At 36.6% G+C, this 22,496-nt stretch overlaps 1 protein-coding gene across 3 annotated transcripts in view; it reads left to right on the forward strand.

Annotated features, from left to right (window-relative positions):
- LOC120515544 (zinc finger protein 236-like) overlaps positions 1 to 22,496 on the forward strand; it is a 170,054-nt gene that overhangs the window by 146,659 nt on the left and 899 nt on the right. For all 3 annotated transcript variants that reach the window (XM_039736606.1, XM_039736607.1, XM_039736608.1), the window contains exons 24-31: positions 1,030 to 1,273; positions 1,880 to 2,056; positions 4,683 to 4,841; positions 5,491 to 5,663; positions 10,268 to 10,402; positions 13,055 to 13,243; positions 16,297 to 16,426; positions 21,875 to 22,051. In XM_039736606.1, coding sequence (XP_039592540.1) covers positions 1,030 to 1,273; positions 1,880 to 2,056; positions 4,683 to 4,841; positions 5,491 to 5,663; positions 10,268 to 10,402; positions 13,055 to 13,243; positions 16,297 to 16,426; positions 21,875 to 22,051 — 1,384 coding nt within the window. The remainder of the gene's footprint in view (positions 1 to 1,029; positions 1,274 to 1,879; positions 2,057 to 4,682; positions 4,842 to 5,490; positions 5,664 to 10,267; positions 10,403 to 13,054; positions 13,244 to 16,296; positions 16,427 to 21,874; positions 22,052 to 22,496) is intronic.

Genomic DNA, 22,496 nt, shown 5'->3' on the forward strand with positions numbered 1-22,496 from the left:
GATTGGCTCCAGCAGACCCCCATGACCCTTTAATTAGGATATAGCAGGTTGGATAATGGATGGATGGATGTTTTAGATTTACATGCATAGTGAACACCACATAATAGAATGGTAGCAACAACAACATTTATTTCTATAGCACATTTTCATACAAATTCTGTAGCTCTAAGTGCTTTACATAATGAAGAAAGAGAAAAAAAGAATTAGAAAATAGAATTAGGGAGCACTAATTAACATAGAGTAAAAGTAAGGTCCGATAACCAGGGAGGACAGAAAAAACAAAAAAACTCCAGACGGCAGGAGAAAAAAAAAAAATCTGCAGGGATTTTGAAGCTACGAGACCACCCAGCCCCCTCTAGGCATTCTACCTTAACATCAATGACCTCAATCAGTCCTCATGGTATTCAGGGTTCACATGGAAGAACTTGATGATGACGGTCATGTGGACTTCTGGCCTTTAATCCATCAATGTAGGGACATCAGGGTGCTTTGATCAGGTGGTGGCGCAGATCGCCACCCCAGAAAACCAGAAGAAGAACAGCAGAGAAAGTAGGGGTTAGTACTGATTATGGAGGCACCAAGAATGATGATAAAATGCATATACAGAGTATCAGGATTAAGCTAAGATAGATAGATACTTTATTAATCCCAAGGGGAAATTTACAAAATGAAGCTATGAGAAAGTCATGTTAAAATAATGAGTTTTTAGCAATTTTTTAAAGTGCTCCACTGTATTAGCTTGGCAAATTTCTATTGGTAAACTATTCCAGATTGTAGGTCTATAACAGCAGAAGGCTTCCTCACCACTTCTTTTAAGTTTAGCTCTCAGAATAATAAGCAGACACTCATTTGAAGGTCTAAGGTTATGATTTGGAGTCAGTTTTGTTGTTAGCGGAAAGTAAGCCTTAACCGATCTGTGTAGTGTGCTATTTGTTCTATGTTTACTGTATTTCTCAACAGTCCAGTGTACGATATCACAGATTAACCTCATGATCAAACTCTTTCTGTTTGCTTTTCTTCTCCTTCCAGATAGATTCAAGTATTTTACAGCAGACATTGCAGCAGGGGAGTATACTGTCCCATCAGTTAACAGGTGACACCAGCCTGTCACAGACCGCTGGACCTCATCTTCAGGCAGGGGATTCTACAGTTCCTGCCAATGTGGTCATACAGCCACTCACTGGTTTGTCTTTACAGCCAACTGTGACATCTGCCAATATGACCATAGGAAGTTTGACTGAGCAAGACTCTGTCCTGAGTACCTCTAACAGTGGTATGTAGATATTTACTGTATGTGAGTAATTCAGATTTGTGTTGCCTGTATTAATGTATGCAATGCAAATTTTTTATGCAGTAAACATCTCAAATTTAAGGCAGAATCTAATTTTTAAACATTGAACGTATTTGTAATTACCAATAAATAGCATGCACTGACAACTTCACATGATAATTAAATATTCATCTTTTAGGTTTGGAGATGTAAGGGATTAAAGTAATGTCGCATGAGCCGCATCTCCCCATCTGACTATCTAAATAGGTTTTTGTTGTTGTTGCTTTGCTTTATTTCCATCAGCTATACATTTAAAGCAGGAAAGCTTACATTATGGAATAATTTTCTGCAAATGAGTATGATTTCTTGCTTCTTAAAATTTAGCATTTTCTGACTTAGACATTAGTACCGCTTATGCATAACAGTATTTGTATCATGGAAACAGGAATATTAGTTGTAGCTATGAGATGTTTTTTTCTCGTGTTTTCTCCAATGTTTTTAAATTATTTGATTTACGTTCAGACCCGAGTCTCCTTAGCAATATACATTGCAATGTATTGTGTGTGTTATTCTTACTGTATTTGTTTTTTTTTTTGTTTGTTTTATCAGGCACTCAAGACCTTTCACAAGTCATGACCTCACAGGGTCTTGTGACGCCTAACAATCAACATGAGATTACATTAACAATAAATAACTCCAGCCTCAGTCAGGTCCTTGCTCAGGCTACCAGCTCGAATGCCACTAATTCATCACCAGCCCAACAGGAGATTACACTCACCATCTCAGGTAATGAAAATGTGGTTACGTTTGTCCAAAGCAACAACTTTGTAGTTTTATTTTGATGTATCTGTTTTTCATTTGGAAGTGATAAGTGCATTTGTTACACAAAGGTATTTCTTTTTTGGTGATTCATTATATGTACCTACTCCACAAAATGCTGTTAAACACAAAACACTATTAGACACTGCAACATTAATGAACAAAAACAATTAGAAAAGTTCAATCTGTAATTTGGAGAGCTGGCAAGTCAGTAATGAAAACATATACTGCTTCCTGAATAGGCCTGTGTTGGTTCCTCAGTTATTTTAAGTATATTTTGAGTACTGATGTATGTGTTGGAGTTGAAAAAATATAATGTGGTGTGAAAAACATGCCCCCGGACACAGACAGACAAACAAACACCAGAATGTCCAAAATGCACACGTTTATTACTTCACAGCACCACAATATCAACAGTCTCAATCTCTTTCTCTTCTTCTCAATGACCTCTACTCCCCTCCTCACAAGCTTCGTCTCCTTCCTCCCAATTCCGGCTCAGCTTCTGGAGGGAGGCGGCCCCTTTTATAATGACCCGGATGGGCTCCAGGTGCTCATTCTGTTGACACTTCCTGGTGTGGCGGAAGTGTCAAGAGAGCACTCGGAAGCATTCCGGGTATCTCTGGGATTTCTTCCAGCAGCACTTCCTGTTGTGGCGGAAGTGCTGCCATCCAGGGTTCCAACCACATGCGGGCGCCCCTTGGCGGTGACTCCATCTTCGCACAGGGTTGAGCTTCACAGCTCCAAGACCCCCATGCATTCCAGAGAGGCCGCCTTCCTTCGCGCCAGGGAAAGTATTGGCCCATTTCCGGTCCCCTGCTTCATCCGGCGTCCCAGCGGGGCAACGTCCCTGGGCATCTATGACAGTGGTTAATCTCAAAAGAACCCTTGATTAGGTGTTGAATTTGGTTTTGTTGCTTTCCTTTTTTAACTTAATTTTTTTTTTTTGCTTTCTTGTGTTTGTGTGCTTACTATGAAGTCATTTGCTCTATAATTTTGACTTAATTGTGTGCAATGTTATTTTCTTCAAATTAAATTAAAAAGGACCCTAGACAGGTCAGATGAGTGATGTATCCTTACCTTAGTGTCTTTCAACTGGTTTACCACAGAAAAAATACTGTACATCTTTATTCTTTGTTAGGTTTTATTTATTTTTTTTATCTGTGTCAGGTTTTAAAGCTGCAAGTAAATGCTTTGTGATGTTGTGTGTGGCTGTCTATGCACTATATACATTTCTTTATATTGTAAGCCAAAGATACTTTGTGGTTTAGTCTTGTCAGCAGAGAATAAACAAATTTTTTTGTAACCTTTCTTTATTCACGTTTTGTTTCAAGTTCGGATGCAGAATAATCTTAATTGTTGATACCATCAGTATAACTAAACAATTTGAATAAATAAGTGAAGGAAAAACTTAACTGTTCTTGAAATGAGGATGTACAAAAGTGTAAACCTTCCTTACATAAATGACCTAAGGAAGAAAATAATGAAGTGCAGCATGAAGTCTTTCTTATTGACATTGTATTATACAAAACATATGCAGTGTTACTACTTGGGGGCTTTTCACTAATTTAAATACGATTGTAAGGATGTCCTCTAGAAAAATGATTTCCCTTTTATAAACAATAAGTATCCATCCATCCATCCATTTTCTAACCTGCTGAATCCGAATACAGGGTCACGGGGGTCTGCTTGAGCCAATCCCAGCCAACACAGGGCACAAGGCAGGAACCAATCCTGGGCAGGGTGCCAACCCACCGCAGGACACACACAAACACACCCACACACCAAGCACACACTAGGGCCAATTCAGAATCACCAATCCACCTAACCTGCATGTCTTTGGATTGCGGGAGGAAACCGGAACGCCCGGAGGAAACCCACGCAGACACGGGGAGAACATGCAAACTCCACGCAGGGAGGACCCAGGAAGCGAACCTAACTCTCCTAACTGCGAGGCAGCAGCGCTACCACTGCGCCACCGTGCCGCCCAACAATAAGTATGCATATGTATATGTGTATCTTGTATACATCTGATGCACATTCATTATATATGACTGAGTATTAATTGATTTGGTTGTGTTTGTCTATTTATATGTCAAGATTCAAATCTTTGAGCATGAGAACTCAATAATGAATTCATCCATTATCATGAAACTTGGTATAATAATTAACACTACAAAATGCTTAATCACTGCAGTAGATTTTTTGTTCTACAATTGTGCCCTAAAAGTACAATTAGGTTAGGAGAATATAATTGTGTTTCAGTGAGATATTAGTCTTCATTTTCATTTCACAAAATAAAAAAACTTGCCTATTTTCTGGTTAGATTTGTGAGGAGGCAGGGACTGTGTAAGCGTCAAAATGGCACAGCACATAAGGTAACTCTACATTGGTCTGTCAAAGGGCGTTCTCACGCTTAAAGTTGTCTTAGTATATGATATCTCTGATATATGGGCATTAAGAGCATTCATTTGGAATTTGCATGTATATATTTGTGTTTATGTATGGTGTTTTTTAGTTTTTTATTAGTGTTATTTATTATTATCTGACATAAATGTACTACTTTAAAATATTTTGTTCTTATTTTTTGCTATAGGTCAAGATATAATCCAACAACATAATAGTTCAGGAGGTGCTGATCTCAACGGCAGCATTAGACTGACATCACCAATGAATAATCAAAACAATGGAACCACTTTAACAATTGGAAATGACCAACTTCTACCTCATAGTCCAACAAGTGCTGGAATGACTGGTAAGAACCCAAAGTCGATATATGAGACGCTTCTCAATAATTAACTCTGTATAATACAGCTGAAACCTTTATATTTGAGTATTTGACTCTTTCAGTTTGAGTTTGTCAAGTCCAATTAGGTTCTGCTCAGTCTTTATAAGTAACACACTGGTGAGGCCTCATCTGGAGTACTGTGTGCAGTTTTGGTCTCCAGTCTATTAAAAAAAGACATAGCAGCACTGGAAAAAGTCCAGAGAAGAGCGACAAGGCTGATTCCAGGACTGCAGGGGATGAATTATGAGGAAAGATTAGAAGAGCTCAGCAGCACGCAATAGCACTATAATTATTTACTAGATGCTTGCAAAATAGTAAAATCCTTATATTGTTTTTGAAGTCCACTTAACGTACAGTGTGTAATTGCAGTCTAGTTAATTATGTGGCATACACTGAATATTTTTTTCATTTTTACTTCAAGTCTGCTCTTGAAACTTTCCTCCCCAAGTTTCACTGTGTATGAGGACATTTTATTTTTTGCAAGCAGGGAAAATTGCAGAAACCAAATGTATTTCTTTATAACTTGAGATGAAATCTCTACTCAGTCACTGTATACAAATGATTATATGCAAAAAAAACATTTTTTTTTAAATGTTTTTATTTATTACCCTAATAGGCAATAGCCTTCCACCTGCAACATCTCTCTCCCAAGCTTCAGTCACATCTCAGAATCTTGTCATGTCCTCTGCTGGTGTGGCCAGTGATGGCAGTGTCACACTGATGTTAGCAGACACTCAAAACATGCTGTCTGGAAGTCTTGACTCTGTAACACTTAACATTACTCCTCAGGTAAGCAAACCTACTGATATAATACTAAATAAATGTCTGATTTAGAACGAGAAATAAAGCATTCCTGTCTTGGCTATAGCCAAGTGAAACATATATAGAAAATATAAAAGTAATATGAATATACCTTTTTTCCCAGTAATTCAGTTAATGGTTTGCATGTCAAACGATATTCTTTCATTTATACTTAATCAGGAGATCATATCGCCTTTTATGCCAATTTTGTGGAAATCTTGCCTAATTTTGAATCAATCCATCATTCATCTGACTTTGCTTAAGCCAATGCAGCGTCTCAGGGAGCATGGACCCTGTTTCTGTAGCCTCAGGTGAAAGACAAAACCTACTCCTGGATAGGATTCTAGTTTGTTGCAAGGTATTTGTTCACACAAAAAAATTACTTACAATCTGGTCAATTTATAATTACTAGTTAATCTAAGATATACATCTTTGATATGTGGCAGAATCGGGAGTCCCTTAGAAAAAACACACAGAGGGAGGCAGCACTTCATGATCCAGACTTTGAGGGTGTTCTACAGACACACACATGCACTTGCATATACAAATATAACAGATCAGGAGTTTCCTTAAATTAAAAGATTATTTGTAATAAAAGACAGTGTATCACTCACTTGATATATGGGGGAAGCGGGAGTGCCAGAGAAAACCTACACAGGTATTGGCAGCATTTCATGACTTTACTTGTATTCTTTAGACACACAGATGCATATACATATGCATCAGATCATAAGTTTCCCTGCATTAAAAGCTACTTTTTAATTTAGTTAAAGACAATACTCACTTTTCCAAAAAAAAAGAGAAAGTCATAGAATATTTTTCTTTGTACATTTATTTGACATATTACAATATTATCCATCCGTTAACTTGTCCAACCATCTATCAACCATTACTGGACTGAAAATATCCAGAGCTTATACTGGTAGCACAGGAAGCAAGGCTGGAAGCGGCCCTTATTAGGGATCCAGTCTACCACTGGCCACAGACACACATATATTCACTTGCACATACTGTTTAAATATCCATTTAAGAGTTTCTGTTTAATGTAAAATGTAAGTCTTTAGAATTGGGAGGAAATAGATGTATGTACCAAAGTCCATCCATCATCCAACCCGCTATATCCTAACTACAGGGTCACGGGGGTCTGCTGGAGCCAATCCCAGCCAACACAGTGCGCAAGGCAGGAATACATCCCGGCCAGGGTGCCAGCCCACCACAGGACACACACACACACACACACACACACTAGGGACAATTTAGGATCGCCAGTCCACCTAACCAGCATGTCTTTGGACTGTGGGAGAAAACTGGAGCACCCGGAGGAAACCCATGCAGACACGAGGAGAACATGCAAACTCCAAGCAGGGAGGACCTGGGAAGCAAATCCAGGTCTCCTTACTGTGAGGCAGCAGCTCTACCAGTGCGCCACCGTGCCACCCCGTAACAAAGTCTCACCTGAAAAATATAGAAAATCTCATAAACACAGTGAATTATCTTCATTATGTTTCATGTCTGTAGTGGGGAATTCAGGCTCAACACAGTCACATCTAGAACTTGTAGTTAGTAGCTTAATTGTAATTGAAGACTGAAGTACAAAAATGTAACTGAACTATAGTGCATTCAGACAGCTTTCAAACTGTTTCCACATTGAACTTGATTGAACATTTCTGTAGAAATCTAAGAATAGTGGTAAAATGTATACTGCCAAATTCAACCTGACAAAGCTTAAGAAGTTCTGCAGAGGACAAAGGAGGAAGATCCCCAAATCCAGGTGTGCCAAGTTTGTTGTAGCATCGTAACCATGAAGATTTCAGCCTGTAATCACTGCCAAATGTGTACTGAAAGTACAGAAGAAAAGGTCTGAATACTTATGTACATGTGATATTTCAGTTTTTACTTTTATTACATTTCCAAAAATTTGTAGAAAAAAAGCTTGTTTTTAATGTGGTATGTAGTACGTGCATTGATAATTTAAAAAAAATATTTAATCTTTTTTTAGAGTGTGGCTGTTACATAACAAAAAAGGGAAAGAAACAAGTGGTTTAAATACTTTCTGAATGCGCAATATATGTAAAGTCTGTTCTTAAATACTTGTAGACTGTGTATTCTGACAAACTAATTGGTGATATTCATCAGAGAAAATGTGTTTGCTCAACTTATGGGTGCCACTCACAAGTTTATGTTCATACATTCACACTCAAAATCAAGTGCATGCATCTGGCATTCACACACTCAGATCCTTACAAACACACACTTACCATTATTATTATTATTATTATTATTATTATTATTATTATTATTAGTGTGCTAAATATAATTTTGTGTTGTAGGCTAAATAACAACTTACAAAATCAGTATATACAGTCATATGAAAAAGTTTGGGAACTCCTCTCAGCCTGCATAATAATTGACTCTACTTTCAGCAAAAAAGATAACAGCGGTATGTCTTTCATTTCCTAGGAACATCTGAGCACTGGTGTGTTTTCCGAACAAAGATTTTTAGTGAAGCAGTATTTAGTTGTATGAAACTAAATCAAATGTGAAAAACTGGCTGTGTGAAAATTTGGGTACCCTTGATTTGAATGCATGTAACTGCTCAATGCTGATTACTTACAACACTAAATTGGTTGTATTAGCTCATGAAGCCTTGAACTTCATAGACAGGTGTGTCCAAACATGAGAAAAGGTATTTAAGGTGGTCAATTGCAAGTCGTGCTTCCTTCCCTTTGACTCTCCTCTGAAGAGTGACAGACAGCATGGGATCCTCAAAGCAACTCTCAAAAGATCTAAAAAAAAAGATTGTTCAGTCTCATAGTTTAGGGGAAGGCTACAAAAAGCCATCTCAGAGGTTTAAACTGTCAGTTTCAACTGTAAGGAATGGAAACAGGAAATGGAAGGCCATAGGCACAGTTGCTGTTAAACCAACCCAGGTCTGGCAGGCCAAGAAAAATGCAGGAGCAGCATATGTGCAGGATTTTGAGAATGGTTACAGGCAACCCTCAGATCACCTCCAAAGACCTGCAAGAACATCTTGCTGCAGATGGTGTATCTGCACATTATTCTACAATTCAGCGCAGTTTGCACAAAGAACATCTGTATGGCAGGGTGATGAGAGAGAAGCCCTTTCTGCACTCACACCACAAACAGAGTCGCTTGTTGTATTCAAATGCTCATTTAGACAAGCCAGATTCATTTTGGAACAAAGTGCTTTGGACTGATGAGACATAAATGGAGTCATCTAGTCATGACAAAAATCGCTTTGCATGGCGGAAGAACAACACCGCATTCCAAGAAAAACACCTGCTACCTGCTGTCAAATTTGGTGGCGGTTCCATCATGCCGTGGGGCTGTGTGGCTAGTTCAGGGGCTGGGACCCTTGTTAAAGTCAAAGGTCAGATGAATTCAACCCAATATCAACAAATTCTTCAGAATAATGTTCAAGCATTAGGCACAAAGAGGAAGTTACGCAGGGGTTGGATATTCCAACAAAACAATGACCCAAAACACAGTTCGAAATCTACAAAGGCATTTATGCAGAGCGAGAAGTACAATGTTCTGGAATGGCCATCACAGTCCCCTGACTTGAATATCATCGAAAATCTATGGGATGATTTGAAACAGGCTGTCCATGCTTGGCAGCCATCAAATTGAACTGAACTGGAGAGATTTTGTATGGAAGAATGGGGTCGGAAATACCTCCATCTAGAATCCAGACACTCATCAGAGGCTATAGGAGGGCAGCGTCTAGAGGCAGTTATATTTGCAAAAGGAGGCTCAACTAAGTATTGATGTCATATCTCTGTTGGGGTGCCCACATTTATGCACCTGTCTAATTTTGTTATGATGCATATTGCATATTTTCTGTTAATCCAATAAACTTAATGTCACTGCTGAAATCCTACTGTTTCCATAAGGCATGTCATATATTAAATGGAAGTTGCTACTTTGAAAGATCAGCCAATGATAAACAAAAATCCAATAAATTAAGAGGGGTTCCCAAACTTTTTCATATGACTGTATTACAGTGTACACATAAATTTTTGAAACACCGGTAGGTTAAGTAACTTAGCTGAGGTGATTTAACAGCCTACTCTTTTATTCAGTTCACCACACTATTCTGCACATCATACAAAGATACAGACATACTTTATATAGACAACCATACAAGTCTGCATTCATTTTTAAATTCACATTAATGGCAGCATGTGTCTAAATTGTGATTCAAAAGCTAGACATTTGCATTTTTAGGTGTTATAAAGGGGTATTGTCATCTTTTATCATCTTAACTGTACAAATCATGCTAATTACTAGGAGAAATTCACTATGTAATGACTTACACTTGATACATGGTTCCATTTATATAATGGATTATGGTTGAGCAATATTCCTTTTGCATATTGCATACACCCTTTCTCGTTATTCATTTTTGTATGTCTTTAAGTGTGTGTTAAAACATCTTGCTGCAGTATTAAAATGCAGTAAAAACCTTTTTGATGTTGATACGCTTTATACTTTCAAAATTTTTACAAGTAAATGTGAAGTAGCACTACATATGAATGTATTTTCTGTTATTGTTCTCATTTATTTGCTAGGGTCAGCAGTTCCCTACAATTCTTGGTGACACAAGTCTCTCTGCACAGACTGGAGGTGCACAGCAGCAAGTTATTCTGGTCAGTCACCCTGCTCAAGCTTCATCAGTGACTGCAGATGAGACAACAGCCTACCGGGTAATCCCTTTTTTTTTCTCAGGGTGTTACTTTTTTCCTTTTATTTACTAATATTTGTTGATTATTTTGTATTTAGAATAATTTAAATTAAATAAAGAATAGTTTATAATAGTTTTAACTAAATGAATTCTGTATTTAAGTTATGGAGAATTGAGTTCTTTTCTTGCCCCTAATTACTGTTAGTGTTTAATTTACCATACTTGTTATACCCATTTCTGTGAGGGTTTTCTACACATATAGATTTTGTTCTCAAATGCCAAATGTCTTCATGTTAGAGCAGTAGACAACTCATAATTTGCCTTATATGAGTGAGTTTGAGTGCCTTGGCCCTAATGCTTTCAAGATGGGGCTACAAGCAACCCAGTAAATGAAAATTCATATTTAGAGGATAAACGGTTCTGACAAGGTGCCCTGTGACTACTTCTATCTATCTATCATATAGTGCCTTTCATATCTATCTATCTATCTATCTATCTATCTATCTATCTATATCTATCTATCTATCTATCTATCTATCTATCTATCTATCTATCTATCTATCTATCTATCTATCTATCTATCTATCTATCTATATCTATCTATCTATCTATCTATCTATCTATCTATCAATTGTTAAGTCCTATATAAATGTATAATAAGAGGAAAATTGCCTAATCACTCAAGTACCTTAAAAGGTGAACTGCGATATAGTATTTGCAAAGATGAGTGTGACCATACAGTGAAGAGGAATGTTTTGTAATAATGTAAATAACAGCGGAACATGATCTAAGCTGAATTATACATGATACATTGCTTTTTCATTTTTTTTTGTTTCTGTGCTTCTGATTTTAAATATAACAAGCTAAATTGAGGTTTTTGAAAAGAACTATAATATCTTTAGGTATTTCTTGGCAATGAAGTATCCTACAATTCATTTTGTAAATTCAATAAATCAGTTTATGTGCAGTATACTGTTAAAAAAATTAAATTATTTGTCTAAAATTGTTCATATCAACTAGTATTTAAAAATAATTGTGATATTAAAGAAAAATCAATAGAATGCTGTACTGTATATATAGAAGATTTTATATGTCACCTGTTAAAAAATGTGCAGAGATTCACCTTTCCCCAAAGGCAGCTTCAATGGAAGGCATAAGCACTAAAGAAAAATGTGTTTATTTTTTACTCTGTTATATGTAAGAAGGAAAGAGATTGCAGTGTCACACTGTAGTGTTCCAAAATGGAGCAATCCTGTCACTCTACTAAACACCTTGCCCTATTCACTGTGTAGTCTTCATCTCTCTTTACACTACAATAAATTTCTCTTAAGGACCATTAACAACTGCAAATGTAACATACTAGCTATGAAGTCAGTGATGTACTGAAATCTAATATAAGAAGTTAGTCCCTGTAACCTGTCATGTTGTAGCTCAGAACAATTTGGACACTTTTCAAATAACCTCTAGATGGCAAGCATGTTCTAGAGAGCTGTTTTGTTTTGTTTTTTCTTCTTTATATCGCAGTAATGAAGTTAGTTCTCAAGAAAGTGTTCTCAGAATAGTTATTATATAGTATCAGAACAATGTTATACTGTTAAATGTTATTAGCATATGTGTGTGGCTTAAGAATTTATGTAGCTTGTTATGTAGTTGGCCAGTATTAATTCTGTTCATGCTACAGTCATTTCCCAATAGAAGCAAAACAAAATATAGAAGCCACACGTTAGTTTTACTATTTAGACACAATGGCCAAACAGTAAGTGATTAGCCAGTTATTAATTTATATGCACTGCAGATCATGTACATACAAAAGGGAGTGAAGCTAAAGTTACAAAATGGGATTTATTAGACAATGGAACAAACCTTAACAAAACTGATCATGTCATTTCTCAATGTCGTCTCCACCCTTCTCAATGCACTTGCACCACCTGCCTGGAAGTGCCTGGATGCCAGCAGAATAAAATGTTTTGTCTTTTCCTCACAACCACTCATGCACTTGAGTTATTATTGAACACTATATGCCGAGGGGAACTACAGTCACTAGTGCAAGTTACTGTGACTTGCTAGATAACAATGTGAAGCCTGCTGTTCGATCCAAGTGGTGGGGCCTGCTGTCTCAAGGAATCCTTTTGCTGTAAGACAATGACACACACACTGCTAACAACACCAAGGCTTGTCTGAAGAAGCTGAAGTTTCAGGTATTGCCACATCCTCCTTATTCGCCAGATTTGGTACTGTGTGATTTCCACCTTTTTGGAGCACTAAAAAAATATCTGTGTGTTTATCGATTCAAGACAGATGATGAAGTGAAGAAAGCGGTGCACGAGTGGTTACGAGGACGAGAGAAAACCTTTTATTCTTGTAGAATCCAGGCACTTCCAGGCAGGTGGCTCAAATGCATTGAGAAGGGTGGAGACGACATTGAGAAATGATATGATCAGTTTTGTTATGGTTCGTTCCATTTTGTAATAAATCCCATTTTCTAACTTTAGCTTGACTCTCCCTCGTATTTCAGCATTGGAGTCCATTTTCAAGTTTATAATTTAAAGAGTATGCAGGTGAGAAGTTTCTGTTTTTAGTTTCTGTTTATTTGGCTTAACATATTATCTCACTGGGGCATTTGAAAAAATGTTGACATATGATGTAATGTTTTGCATGATCAATTTCATTTTAGGTCACCGAAGTATCAAGGAAAGATGGCCAGACAGATCAGTCCAGGTTGCTTAACCAGTGTTTCTATTGTAATCAAGTGTTTCTGACACCAATTATGCTGCGGCGCCACTACCGCCATGCCCATGGAAAGGAGAGATGTCATGTTTGCCGAATATGCAATAAAGCTTTCAAGAGGGCTACACATCTTAAGGTAAAGTAATATAAACTTATTATATAAAATATACATAATGCATTTGTTTTTCTACATTTATCATTTATATTTAGTCAAGCAAACTGTGCTGACAAATAAGGCTAAATACATAACTAATAATACATTACTAATTAAAAGTCTTTGTTAGGCCATTTAAACCTTTTAAGTTTTTATTTGTTTCATAATTCTCCAGAATAAGTTACTTACACTTGTGTGAAGCATTTTAAAGAGAGTGCATAATTAAGAGATGTCACCCTCACTTTTCAATTATAATTACAACAAAAGGATTTTAGAACATTAAATATACATGGAATGTCTTTCATCAAGTTATTGAATGCTCACACTGGCACATCCTTAATTTTATGGTGTGTACTGATAAAATATTTATTTGGCAACCTTCTGAATGGACTTATTAAAAAGTGGTTATAGGGAAGTACAATTTGTTGATGAAACACAGTAAATGTAGTGCATAAATGAATGGTGAATATCAGTCAAATATGTTTCAATGTTTATTTATTTACTTTGATGCCTTTTGTCCGTGTAATTTTCTTCTTAAGAAAGGTTTTGAGAAATTTTACATCTTGTAATAATGTCACTGGTGCATCGTCTAAAGTCATTTTGATTATAGGGAGATCATTGGGCTGTTCATTTATTTATTTATTTTTTTATTTTATTGATTTTATTGTAATCATTCCATACAAGTAGATACATTTTTACAAAAAATAGGGTAGAAAACAAATCAACCTCCACCCCTGAGAAAGTGAGCATGGCCAATGGAGTAAAACTTAAAGCTTGTAAAAATACATAAACTGATGAGTTTAATAGGCAGATACAGATAAATGGAGAAGAAAAAGAAATGGGAAGAGAGTTACGTCCTCAGTGCTTTAAGAGCTTATTCTAAAATATTATTGATTAGATCCTGCCAGGTTTTGAAAAAGTTCTGCACAGGTCCTCTAACTGAGAATTAGATTTTTTCCAATTTCAAATAGTATAAAACATCAGTTTCCTACTGACTTAAAAGAGGAGAGTTAGGATTCTTCCAGTTTAGCAAAATAAGTCTGCGTGCCAATAGTGTAGTGAATGCAATCACAGTTTGTTTGTCCTTCTCCACTTTAAACCCATCTGGAAGAACACCAGACACAGCTGTTAGTGGGTTAGGAGGGATTGTGACACCAAGGCTGTCTGAAAGGCACTTAAAAATTTTTGTCCAGAATGATGTTAATTTAGTGCAGGCCCAAAACATGTGACCCTGTGAGGCTGGGACTTGATTGCAGCGTTCACAGGTTGAATCTTCCCCTGGAAACACTTTGGACAGTTTTAAGTGAGACAGATGTGCTCAATATATAATTTTGAGTTGAATAATTGTATGCTTTGCGCATATGGAGCTCGCGTGAATTCTGCGCATTGCTACCTTCCACTCCTTTTATGATACGTTGAGTGAGAGATCTTTTTCCCATTATCCTCTTGGATCTTTGAAAGGGAGGGACTGTAAAATAATTTTATATATTGCAAAAATGCTGTCTGAGTCCTCAAAACTGAGCAATATTTTTTCCAGCATAGAGGAGGGTGTGAGATAATCAGGCAAGTTTCTAATTTGAAGATAGTGAAAGAAATGCTGGAAAGTTCAATTTGGAATGTAATTGTTCATAGGATGCAAAGATGCTGTCTATATAAAGATCTCTAAGCAATTTAATCCCAAATGTTTTCCAGATATTAAAAACTGCATATGTTTGTGAGGGTTGAAAAAGGTGGTTCTCATGCAGAGGTGCCACAGATAAAAGATTCTCCATCTTTGTTGTTTAATTATTTTATTTATATAAATTCCAGTCTAGGGAAAGGCTATGACCATTAACACAGTTGCTAGTTATTATTACTTGTCTTAAAAATTAATACAGTTGTTTTAAATTATATGCCTTTTATGTTCTTTGTGCAAACTATTTATATTTTTATATAATGTATGTAAAAGTATTAATCCATTATAATTTGCATAAAACATCCCTGTTGAAATGTAATTTTATACATTGAAATATTTATATGTTTAAGAAATGTGAACCATTCAGGGTGCAGATCATATTTTACTTGGAAAGAGATACAGTATTCCTTCAAATTCATCATCATCTTCTTTTCCTGGTGAGCATCATGAAAACAACTACAGTATCTGAGCTGGTGAGACCTCACCTCAGTATCCATAGCAATGTTTTCTAGACTTCCCTAGGGAAAACTGAGACACTGCCAGTAAAATCAAGAGATGGAATCTCTCCAGTTTATCCTGAGTTGGCCCCTTAGCCTTCTTCTAGTGAAGACTAGTCACTTGGTGCACAGCTTCTAATAAAGGAGAGTGAGCCCTATATACCTTGTGCCTTGTATACCTCAAGTTGGAGGTGCCAGAGGAGCAACCTGATGCCAAACCACCTCAATTCAGTCTGGAGAAGCGGCAGATGTACTGCATTGTGGAGCTCCTCACCTTGCCATGGAGATTGAACCCGGGAACCCCGTTTTTGATGGCTTTCTTTCTGTATTATTTTGCCTCATATTTCATTATTTTTATCATTTGGACCCCATTGTCACTACATATGATACAGCATTGTCACTGTGACATTTGCAAAATGTGGGTACTTTATATTATTTCTCTTAACTCTTTAATGTTCCACATGCATATTTAGTACAAAGTTACTGTTTTTCACTACAGTCTTCATCTTTTATAACACTACATTTATATAGCATTTAATCAGATATACATATTATAGGGTGGTCCAGATCTAATTTTTTATCTTCATTACGCTATAACTTATTAAGTTTATCACATAGAAAATCACCCGAAAAATCACGGACCATAGAGAAGTGTGCGAACTGACGACATGAAGAATCGTCTTCGCGCCGAACTGGAATCGTCCTCACATAAATCAAAGTCACCCAGACGATCTGGATCTGCATAATTAGATCTGAACCATCCTGTATGATTGTAAATGTACTAAATAATATCTGGAAAAGGTTTTTTAATTAAATATTGTGATTTATGCACATTTTCTTACCTTGTTTTCTTCTTGTTTCAGGAACATGAACACACGCATCAGGATGGACCTTCTCTCAGCTCCCAGAGACCTCGTATTTTTAAATGTACGTCGTGTGACAAGGCTTTTGCTAAACCAAGTCAGCTGGAGAGACATAACAGAACTCATACTGGTAATTTAGTCTTAAGTAAACTTCACCATTGCCCCTAAATAATATATTTACAAGGTATTCATTTGCAGTTTTTTGAAAAAGTTAAAATGCAGTTGTGTGAAAAGATAAGTACACCCAGATTTTGTATTCTGTAGTTTTAAAAGTCACAATATAACTAATAATGATCCAGTCCTCAGGTCTGAAAATTAGATACATTTAATCTGTTTTACTGAACAGCAAGTAAATCATTTAAACTTTGTCATTATTTATTTAAAAAATTCAGTCGAAACTATGTGTGAAAAGTAAGCACACACCACGATTGAGTATTGTGTAGTACCACTCATTAAAAAAAACACATTGAAACAGTCATTTTTAGTATCTCTTACATCTGTTATGATTGTCTTTTTATTTTCCCTTGGTTTTCCTGTATCCCAAAAAATACACTTTACATCTTTTATGAGGGTTTCTTTATCAGAGAATCTGTTCACATTTTGTGGTGTTCACGTTGCTTGTTGCCACAGTAATGTTTCCCATGAAGCACCACGATTGTGTGACGGTGACATCATCATTGCAATGCTAGTATCTGTCTGTCTGTCTATCTAAAGGTCATCCTATCTAAAGGTCATCTAATGTAGCCCGAGTTTATCTGAGATTGGATACTCTTAGCAATTCTTATCACTCCCTTTTGGTTATTCCTGCCGTTTTAAATTTATCATTTACTTTTGATTTTTGGTTAGTTATCTGGTTCTTTCAACTTTCCCTTTGACTCTGGTTTGACCTTTGCTTAGATTTTTAGATTTTTCTTCTGGTTTTCACTCATAAGCTTTTTCTGACTGTCCTTTTTCAGTCAGTACAACATTATATTCACCCCTTCTACTACGACATTGTCTTATTTGCTTTATGTTTGAAGGCATTTGTGAGGTTCTGCCTAAGCAACACAATGGAGCTGAGGTTTTTCTGTGATTGAGTTATTCTTACATGTTGACCCCTTTTTTCATTTACTCATTTGTATGCTGTAATCACAAACGTGAGTAGGCTCATTGTTCTGCTGTATGTCTCAAGCATTAGCATTTGAACAGAGAAGCCTTTCATTTTCCTTTAGAATACTCAGGTAGAAAGAAGATTTCCTGATGGACTCAATGACTGTGTAGTGTCATTCAGTTCCTATGGCTGCAAATACAGCTCCAAATTATCATCCTTCCATCTTCATGCATAACAGCTGGCATGTAGTTCTTGGTTTTCATTAAATACGGTGCTATACACAGAGCTCAAACATTTCTACTTTGTCTACGTTTTGTCTGTGCAAAGGTTTTTGTTCCAGGAGCCCAGTGGTTTGTTCAGAATAAATTTACATGACTAATTTGTGCCTCCATGTTTTTTTTCACAGAGTTGTCTTGGTTCTGGCTATCCTTCCCTGAAAGCCATGCTTATTCGGTCATTTTATAATGGCAGAGTAATCATCTGTAACTTTTACCATGATTTTATTTTTATACTGTATTGAGCATTTGTTCTGTTCTGTGTATTGCACTGTATTGTATTGACCCCCTTCTTTTTGACACCCACTGCACGCCCAACATACCTGGAAAGGGGTCTCTTTCCCGAGGTTTCTTCCCTACTGGGTTTTTTTTTTTTTTTTTTGGAGTTAAGAAGCAGGGCCTGTTAAAGCCCATTGCGGCACATCTTGTGTGATTTTGGGCTATACAAAAAAATAAATTGTATTGTATTGTATTGTATGACACAGTATGTAGCTTTAATCACTAGATGAATGTTCTGGGTTGCTTATTCCTGGGAAAATCTGGCAACTGTTTTGCATATTCTCATTTCATAAATTATCCTTCTCATGTAGAATAATGGGCTTGATTTTTTTCTGGAACCAGCCTCACAGCCCTTCCCAGACTTTTAAGCAGCAACAGTAGCATCTCTTAAGACCATTACAGGATTTTTGTCCTTGGCATGGCATTACACACAAATCTTAATTCTCTAGGCTAGACTGTCAGAGGTCTTGCATTTATATAAATGTGATGGCACATTCTGATCATTAACTAATTAATTGCACTTGATTAGTCGCATCTGGCTTTGATTACATTCTTAACTGGTGGCTTTTACACGTTGCCATATATTGTGGCTCAATAAATGATGATAAAGTAAAATCTATTATGTGGTGTTTGTCACCTGAATATAGATTTATATTACTTTAGGACTTGGTGAGGACTGGCTATTTATTAGTTGTGTTTTCATTTGTGTTTAACCATAGAATTGAAGTGCCTACTTTTTCACATTACTGTACTGTATGTAAAGAAACAAACCAAGTTAAAAGTAGATATCATTACCTTTTAGAGCAAGAGGTACAAAAATGCTGTCATTACACTGGCCTGACTTTCTAAATATGAGCAGTATTGCCTGAAGAAGGGGCCCCCAAAGCTTGCATATTGTAATATTTTTATTTAGCCAATAAAAGGTGACATTTTTGCTTGACTTCTCACTACATCCATAATGTCTAACAAGGTACAACACCCTAGTACAGCAGTGTGTAATAAATCCATTCCTCTGTTTTTGAACCTCAGTTCTCTACTTGCTAAAAAAGGTGCAAGGCAGGAAGTGACCTTGGGAATCATCAGTCTATCTGTCACACTCATACACAGTCACGCTGAACCATTTTCAAGTGCTCTAACAAAGCATTTTTATTTATTACACCATTTACTGGCAGCCACAATATGGGCTTATTGTCTTCTTAGAAACAGTAAAGCTTTGGCCTGTTTAAAGGTTTTCAGCTTTAATGTTTCAAGTAAAATGTGCAATTTCAGTTCATTCTTCAGATTATAATGTTTTATAGGTCAAAATATAATTATGCTGAGGAGATAAACTCATTGTTTACTACAAATAGTAAAGAGTAAAACTGAAGCTGACCTACACTAAAACTATATAATTGCTAGGTATGAAACAATTCATATTGTAATTCAGGCTTCACGATACAATGTTCCCATGATATGAAATTTTCATAAAAGAAATGTACTGTATATTTAGTTTTACTTATTATTAGACATTAATAAATCACAGCAAAATAATGTAACAACTCAGGGAACTGAATCTTAAAAAATAAATCAATGAAACTGATGGGCAAAGAAGTTAATTAGCAAAATCTGATCCCTAATTGGAAAAGATTTAGGATGGAAACCTGCAGCCACAGTAGCATTCCAAGACCTGAGTTGAAGACCCCTGAGTTAAGCATGTTTAAAGTCTTTGACAAAGATTAAGTTGTTATATAGAATAAAATAATATAAATTTGTCATTATCTCATCATTTCCTTAGTAAGTGTTCTGGGTACATGTGTTACAGAATGTCTTAGTTAAACAGGCAGGCATAGACTGAAGCAAATTCATACACTCAGTTTATCCCTCTCACATGTCTCTCCTTGAATTAATGTTATTGACACTTTAGCCTTGATATATTAAAAACAGTATGATCCAATTGATGCTGCTTTCAAACGGCAGATGAATCAGGTCCTACTTACACTTGCTTACATTTCATTATTGTAGCCACTCCACACTGGCTTAATGAAAGAGCTGCTCAGCCCACCTACACAATTTAGCAGAAAGAAATGCTCTGCCTTGTCAAGACAACTGAAAAAGGTACAGCATGCGTGTCACAATTGTACAACACAATTCCAGGAAAAGCAGAAACGTTCATAATGGGAGATATTCATAATACCATACATACTTTTGCTTGCTCAGTTTTCAGACGTGGGAGAGAAACTGTAGGATAGTCATTAATTATAGCATGAGCTGGATTAAGAGGGTAGAGAATTTAACATCTCTTTCTGTTTCTTCTTTTGTTTGAGATTTTTTCAATTTACACCTATCTAAGTGTTAAATGGATCTCATCTTAAACCAACATTATAATATTTATTTGGCTGACACCATTATCAAATGAAATTGACACCATCCATCCATCCATTATCCAGCCCGCTATATCCTAACTACACGGTCACAGGAGTCTGCTGGAGCCAATCCCAGCCAACACAGGGCGCAAGGCAGGAAACAAACCCTGGGCAGGGTGCCAGCCCACCGCAGAAATTGACACCATTTGAAATACAATTGTTCACATTTATCTTGTTTTCCTAGTTGGAGCACAGGCACATGAAGTGACTTGCTCATAGTCACACGGTATCAGTACTACAACAACAACATTTATTTCTATCGCACATTTTCATACAAATTATGCAGCTCAAAGTGCATTACATGATGAAGAAAGAGAAAAAAGACAAAATAAATAAAAATTAGAATAAGGGAACATTAATTAACATAAGAAAAAAAGTAAGGTCCAATGGCCAGGGAGGACAGAAAAAAAACAAAAAAAAAAAAAAACTCCAGACGGCTGGAGAACAAAATAAAATCTGCAGGGGTTCCAAGGCCACGAGACCACCCAGCCCCCTCTAGGCATTCTACCTAACATAAATGATCGCAATTAGTCCTCATGGTATTCAGGGTTCACATCAAAGGACTTGATGATGACGGTCATGTGGACCTCTGGGTGCCCTGATCAGGTGGTGGTGGCACAGGTCGCCACCCCAGAAAACCGGAAAAAGAACAGAAGAGAAAGTAGGTGTTAGTACGGATTTTGGAGCCACCATGAATAGTAATGATAATAAATTGAATATACAGAGCATCAGGATTAAACTAATATGAAGCTATGAGAAAGCCATGTTAAAGTAATGTGTTTTTAGCAGTTTTTTAAAGTAATCCACTGTATCAGCCTGGTGAATTCCAACATGTAAGCTATTCCAGGTTTTAGGTGCGTAACAGCAGAAAGCCGCCTCACCACTTCTTTTAAGTTGGGAGTGGGAAAAGAGCACACAACATCAAGGTTTGAAGTCCAAAGCCATAACAACTACATCACACTCCCTGCACTAACATGACAAAGTTTAATATTATAAGAATATTACAAAGGAAGGAGTAAACAGAGAAAGATAAAAAAAAAAATGGTCATTACTTTGAAAGTTGTGAGAAGTCCAGCAAAATGACACCTTTTATTGGCTAACTAAAAAGATTACAATATGCGAGCTTTCGAAGCAACTCGGGTTCCTTCTTCAGGCGAGATGTAATACAGAAACTGGAGTTCCCTGTGTTTATATACACACTAGTAAACACAGTTTCTGTGTTACATCTTGCCTGAAGAAGGGGCCTGAGTTGCCTCGAAAACCTGCATATTGTAATCTTTCTAGTTAGCCAATAAAAGATGTCATTTTGCTGGACTTCTCACTACATTCATAATGGCTAACACAGTACAACACCCTAGTACTACTTTGACAGTTGCTAATGTAGTATAGTGCTTGAATGACTGCTTTTACAAAATTTACAGTGCAGGACATGTAAGTTCAAGTTTACTGTCAGATAATTGATTCTTGCCATTTGTTAAGCAAGCAAAATAGAAATGAAAAAAGTGTGAAATTGTTCTTTTTTTTTTTTTCAGGTGAACGGCCTTTTCAGTGTTCTCAATGTGAAAAAGCTTTTAACCAGAAAAGTGCACTCCAGGTACACATGGTCAAGCATACTGGAGAGAAGCCTTATAAGTGTGAAATTTGTGCAATTGGGTTCACGCAGAAGAGCAATATGAAGCTTCATATGAAGAGATCACATGGATATGCTGGTAAGTGGAAAATTCAATTTTAAGTGTTTGGCTACAACATGAAAACAAAAACTGATAATGCTGGTAAAAGGCTAGCTGCCTGCATCAATCTAATGCACTTAGTCATCTTGTGTAATAAGCGTATGTCTGACTTTTCGACACAATTGTAGTGTGAAGACTTTCCTTTGTATAATCAACAACCAGACCTTGAGAATGTGTCTAACGGGCTGGAGCCTATCCCTTCAGGACTGGGCACAGGACAAGAACCTGTCCTGGATGAAGTGGCACTTCATTGTAGGTCATGTTCACAAACACACCCACAGTCACTCATTTGTGGCCAATGTATAATTAATAATTAAACCAATATTCATGTCTATCCATACACTGTATAGAACCCTTATTAGGCATATGTATGCTTACATGTGATTTTGCGGTTTATGCTTTAATTAGAATACTAAAAATGTGT

This window comes from Polypterus senegalus, chromosome 15, assembly GCF_016835505.1.
Source record: "Polypterus senegalus isolate Bchr_013 chromosome 15, ASM1683550v1, whole genome shotgun sequence".
NCBI classification, from domain to species: Eukaryota; Metazoa; Chordata; class Cladistia; order Polypteriformes; family Polypteridae; genus Polypterus; species Polypterus senegalus.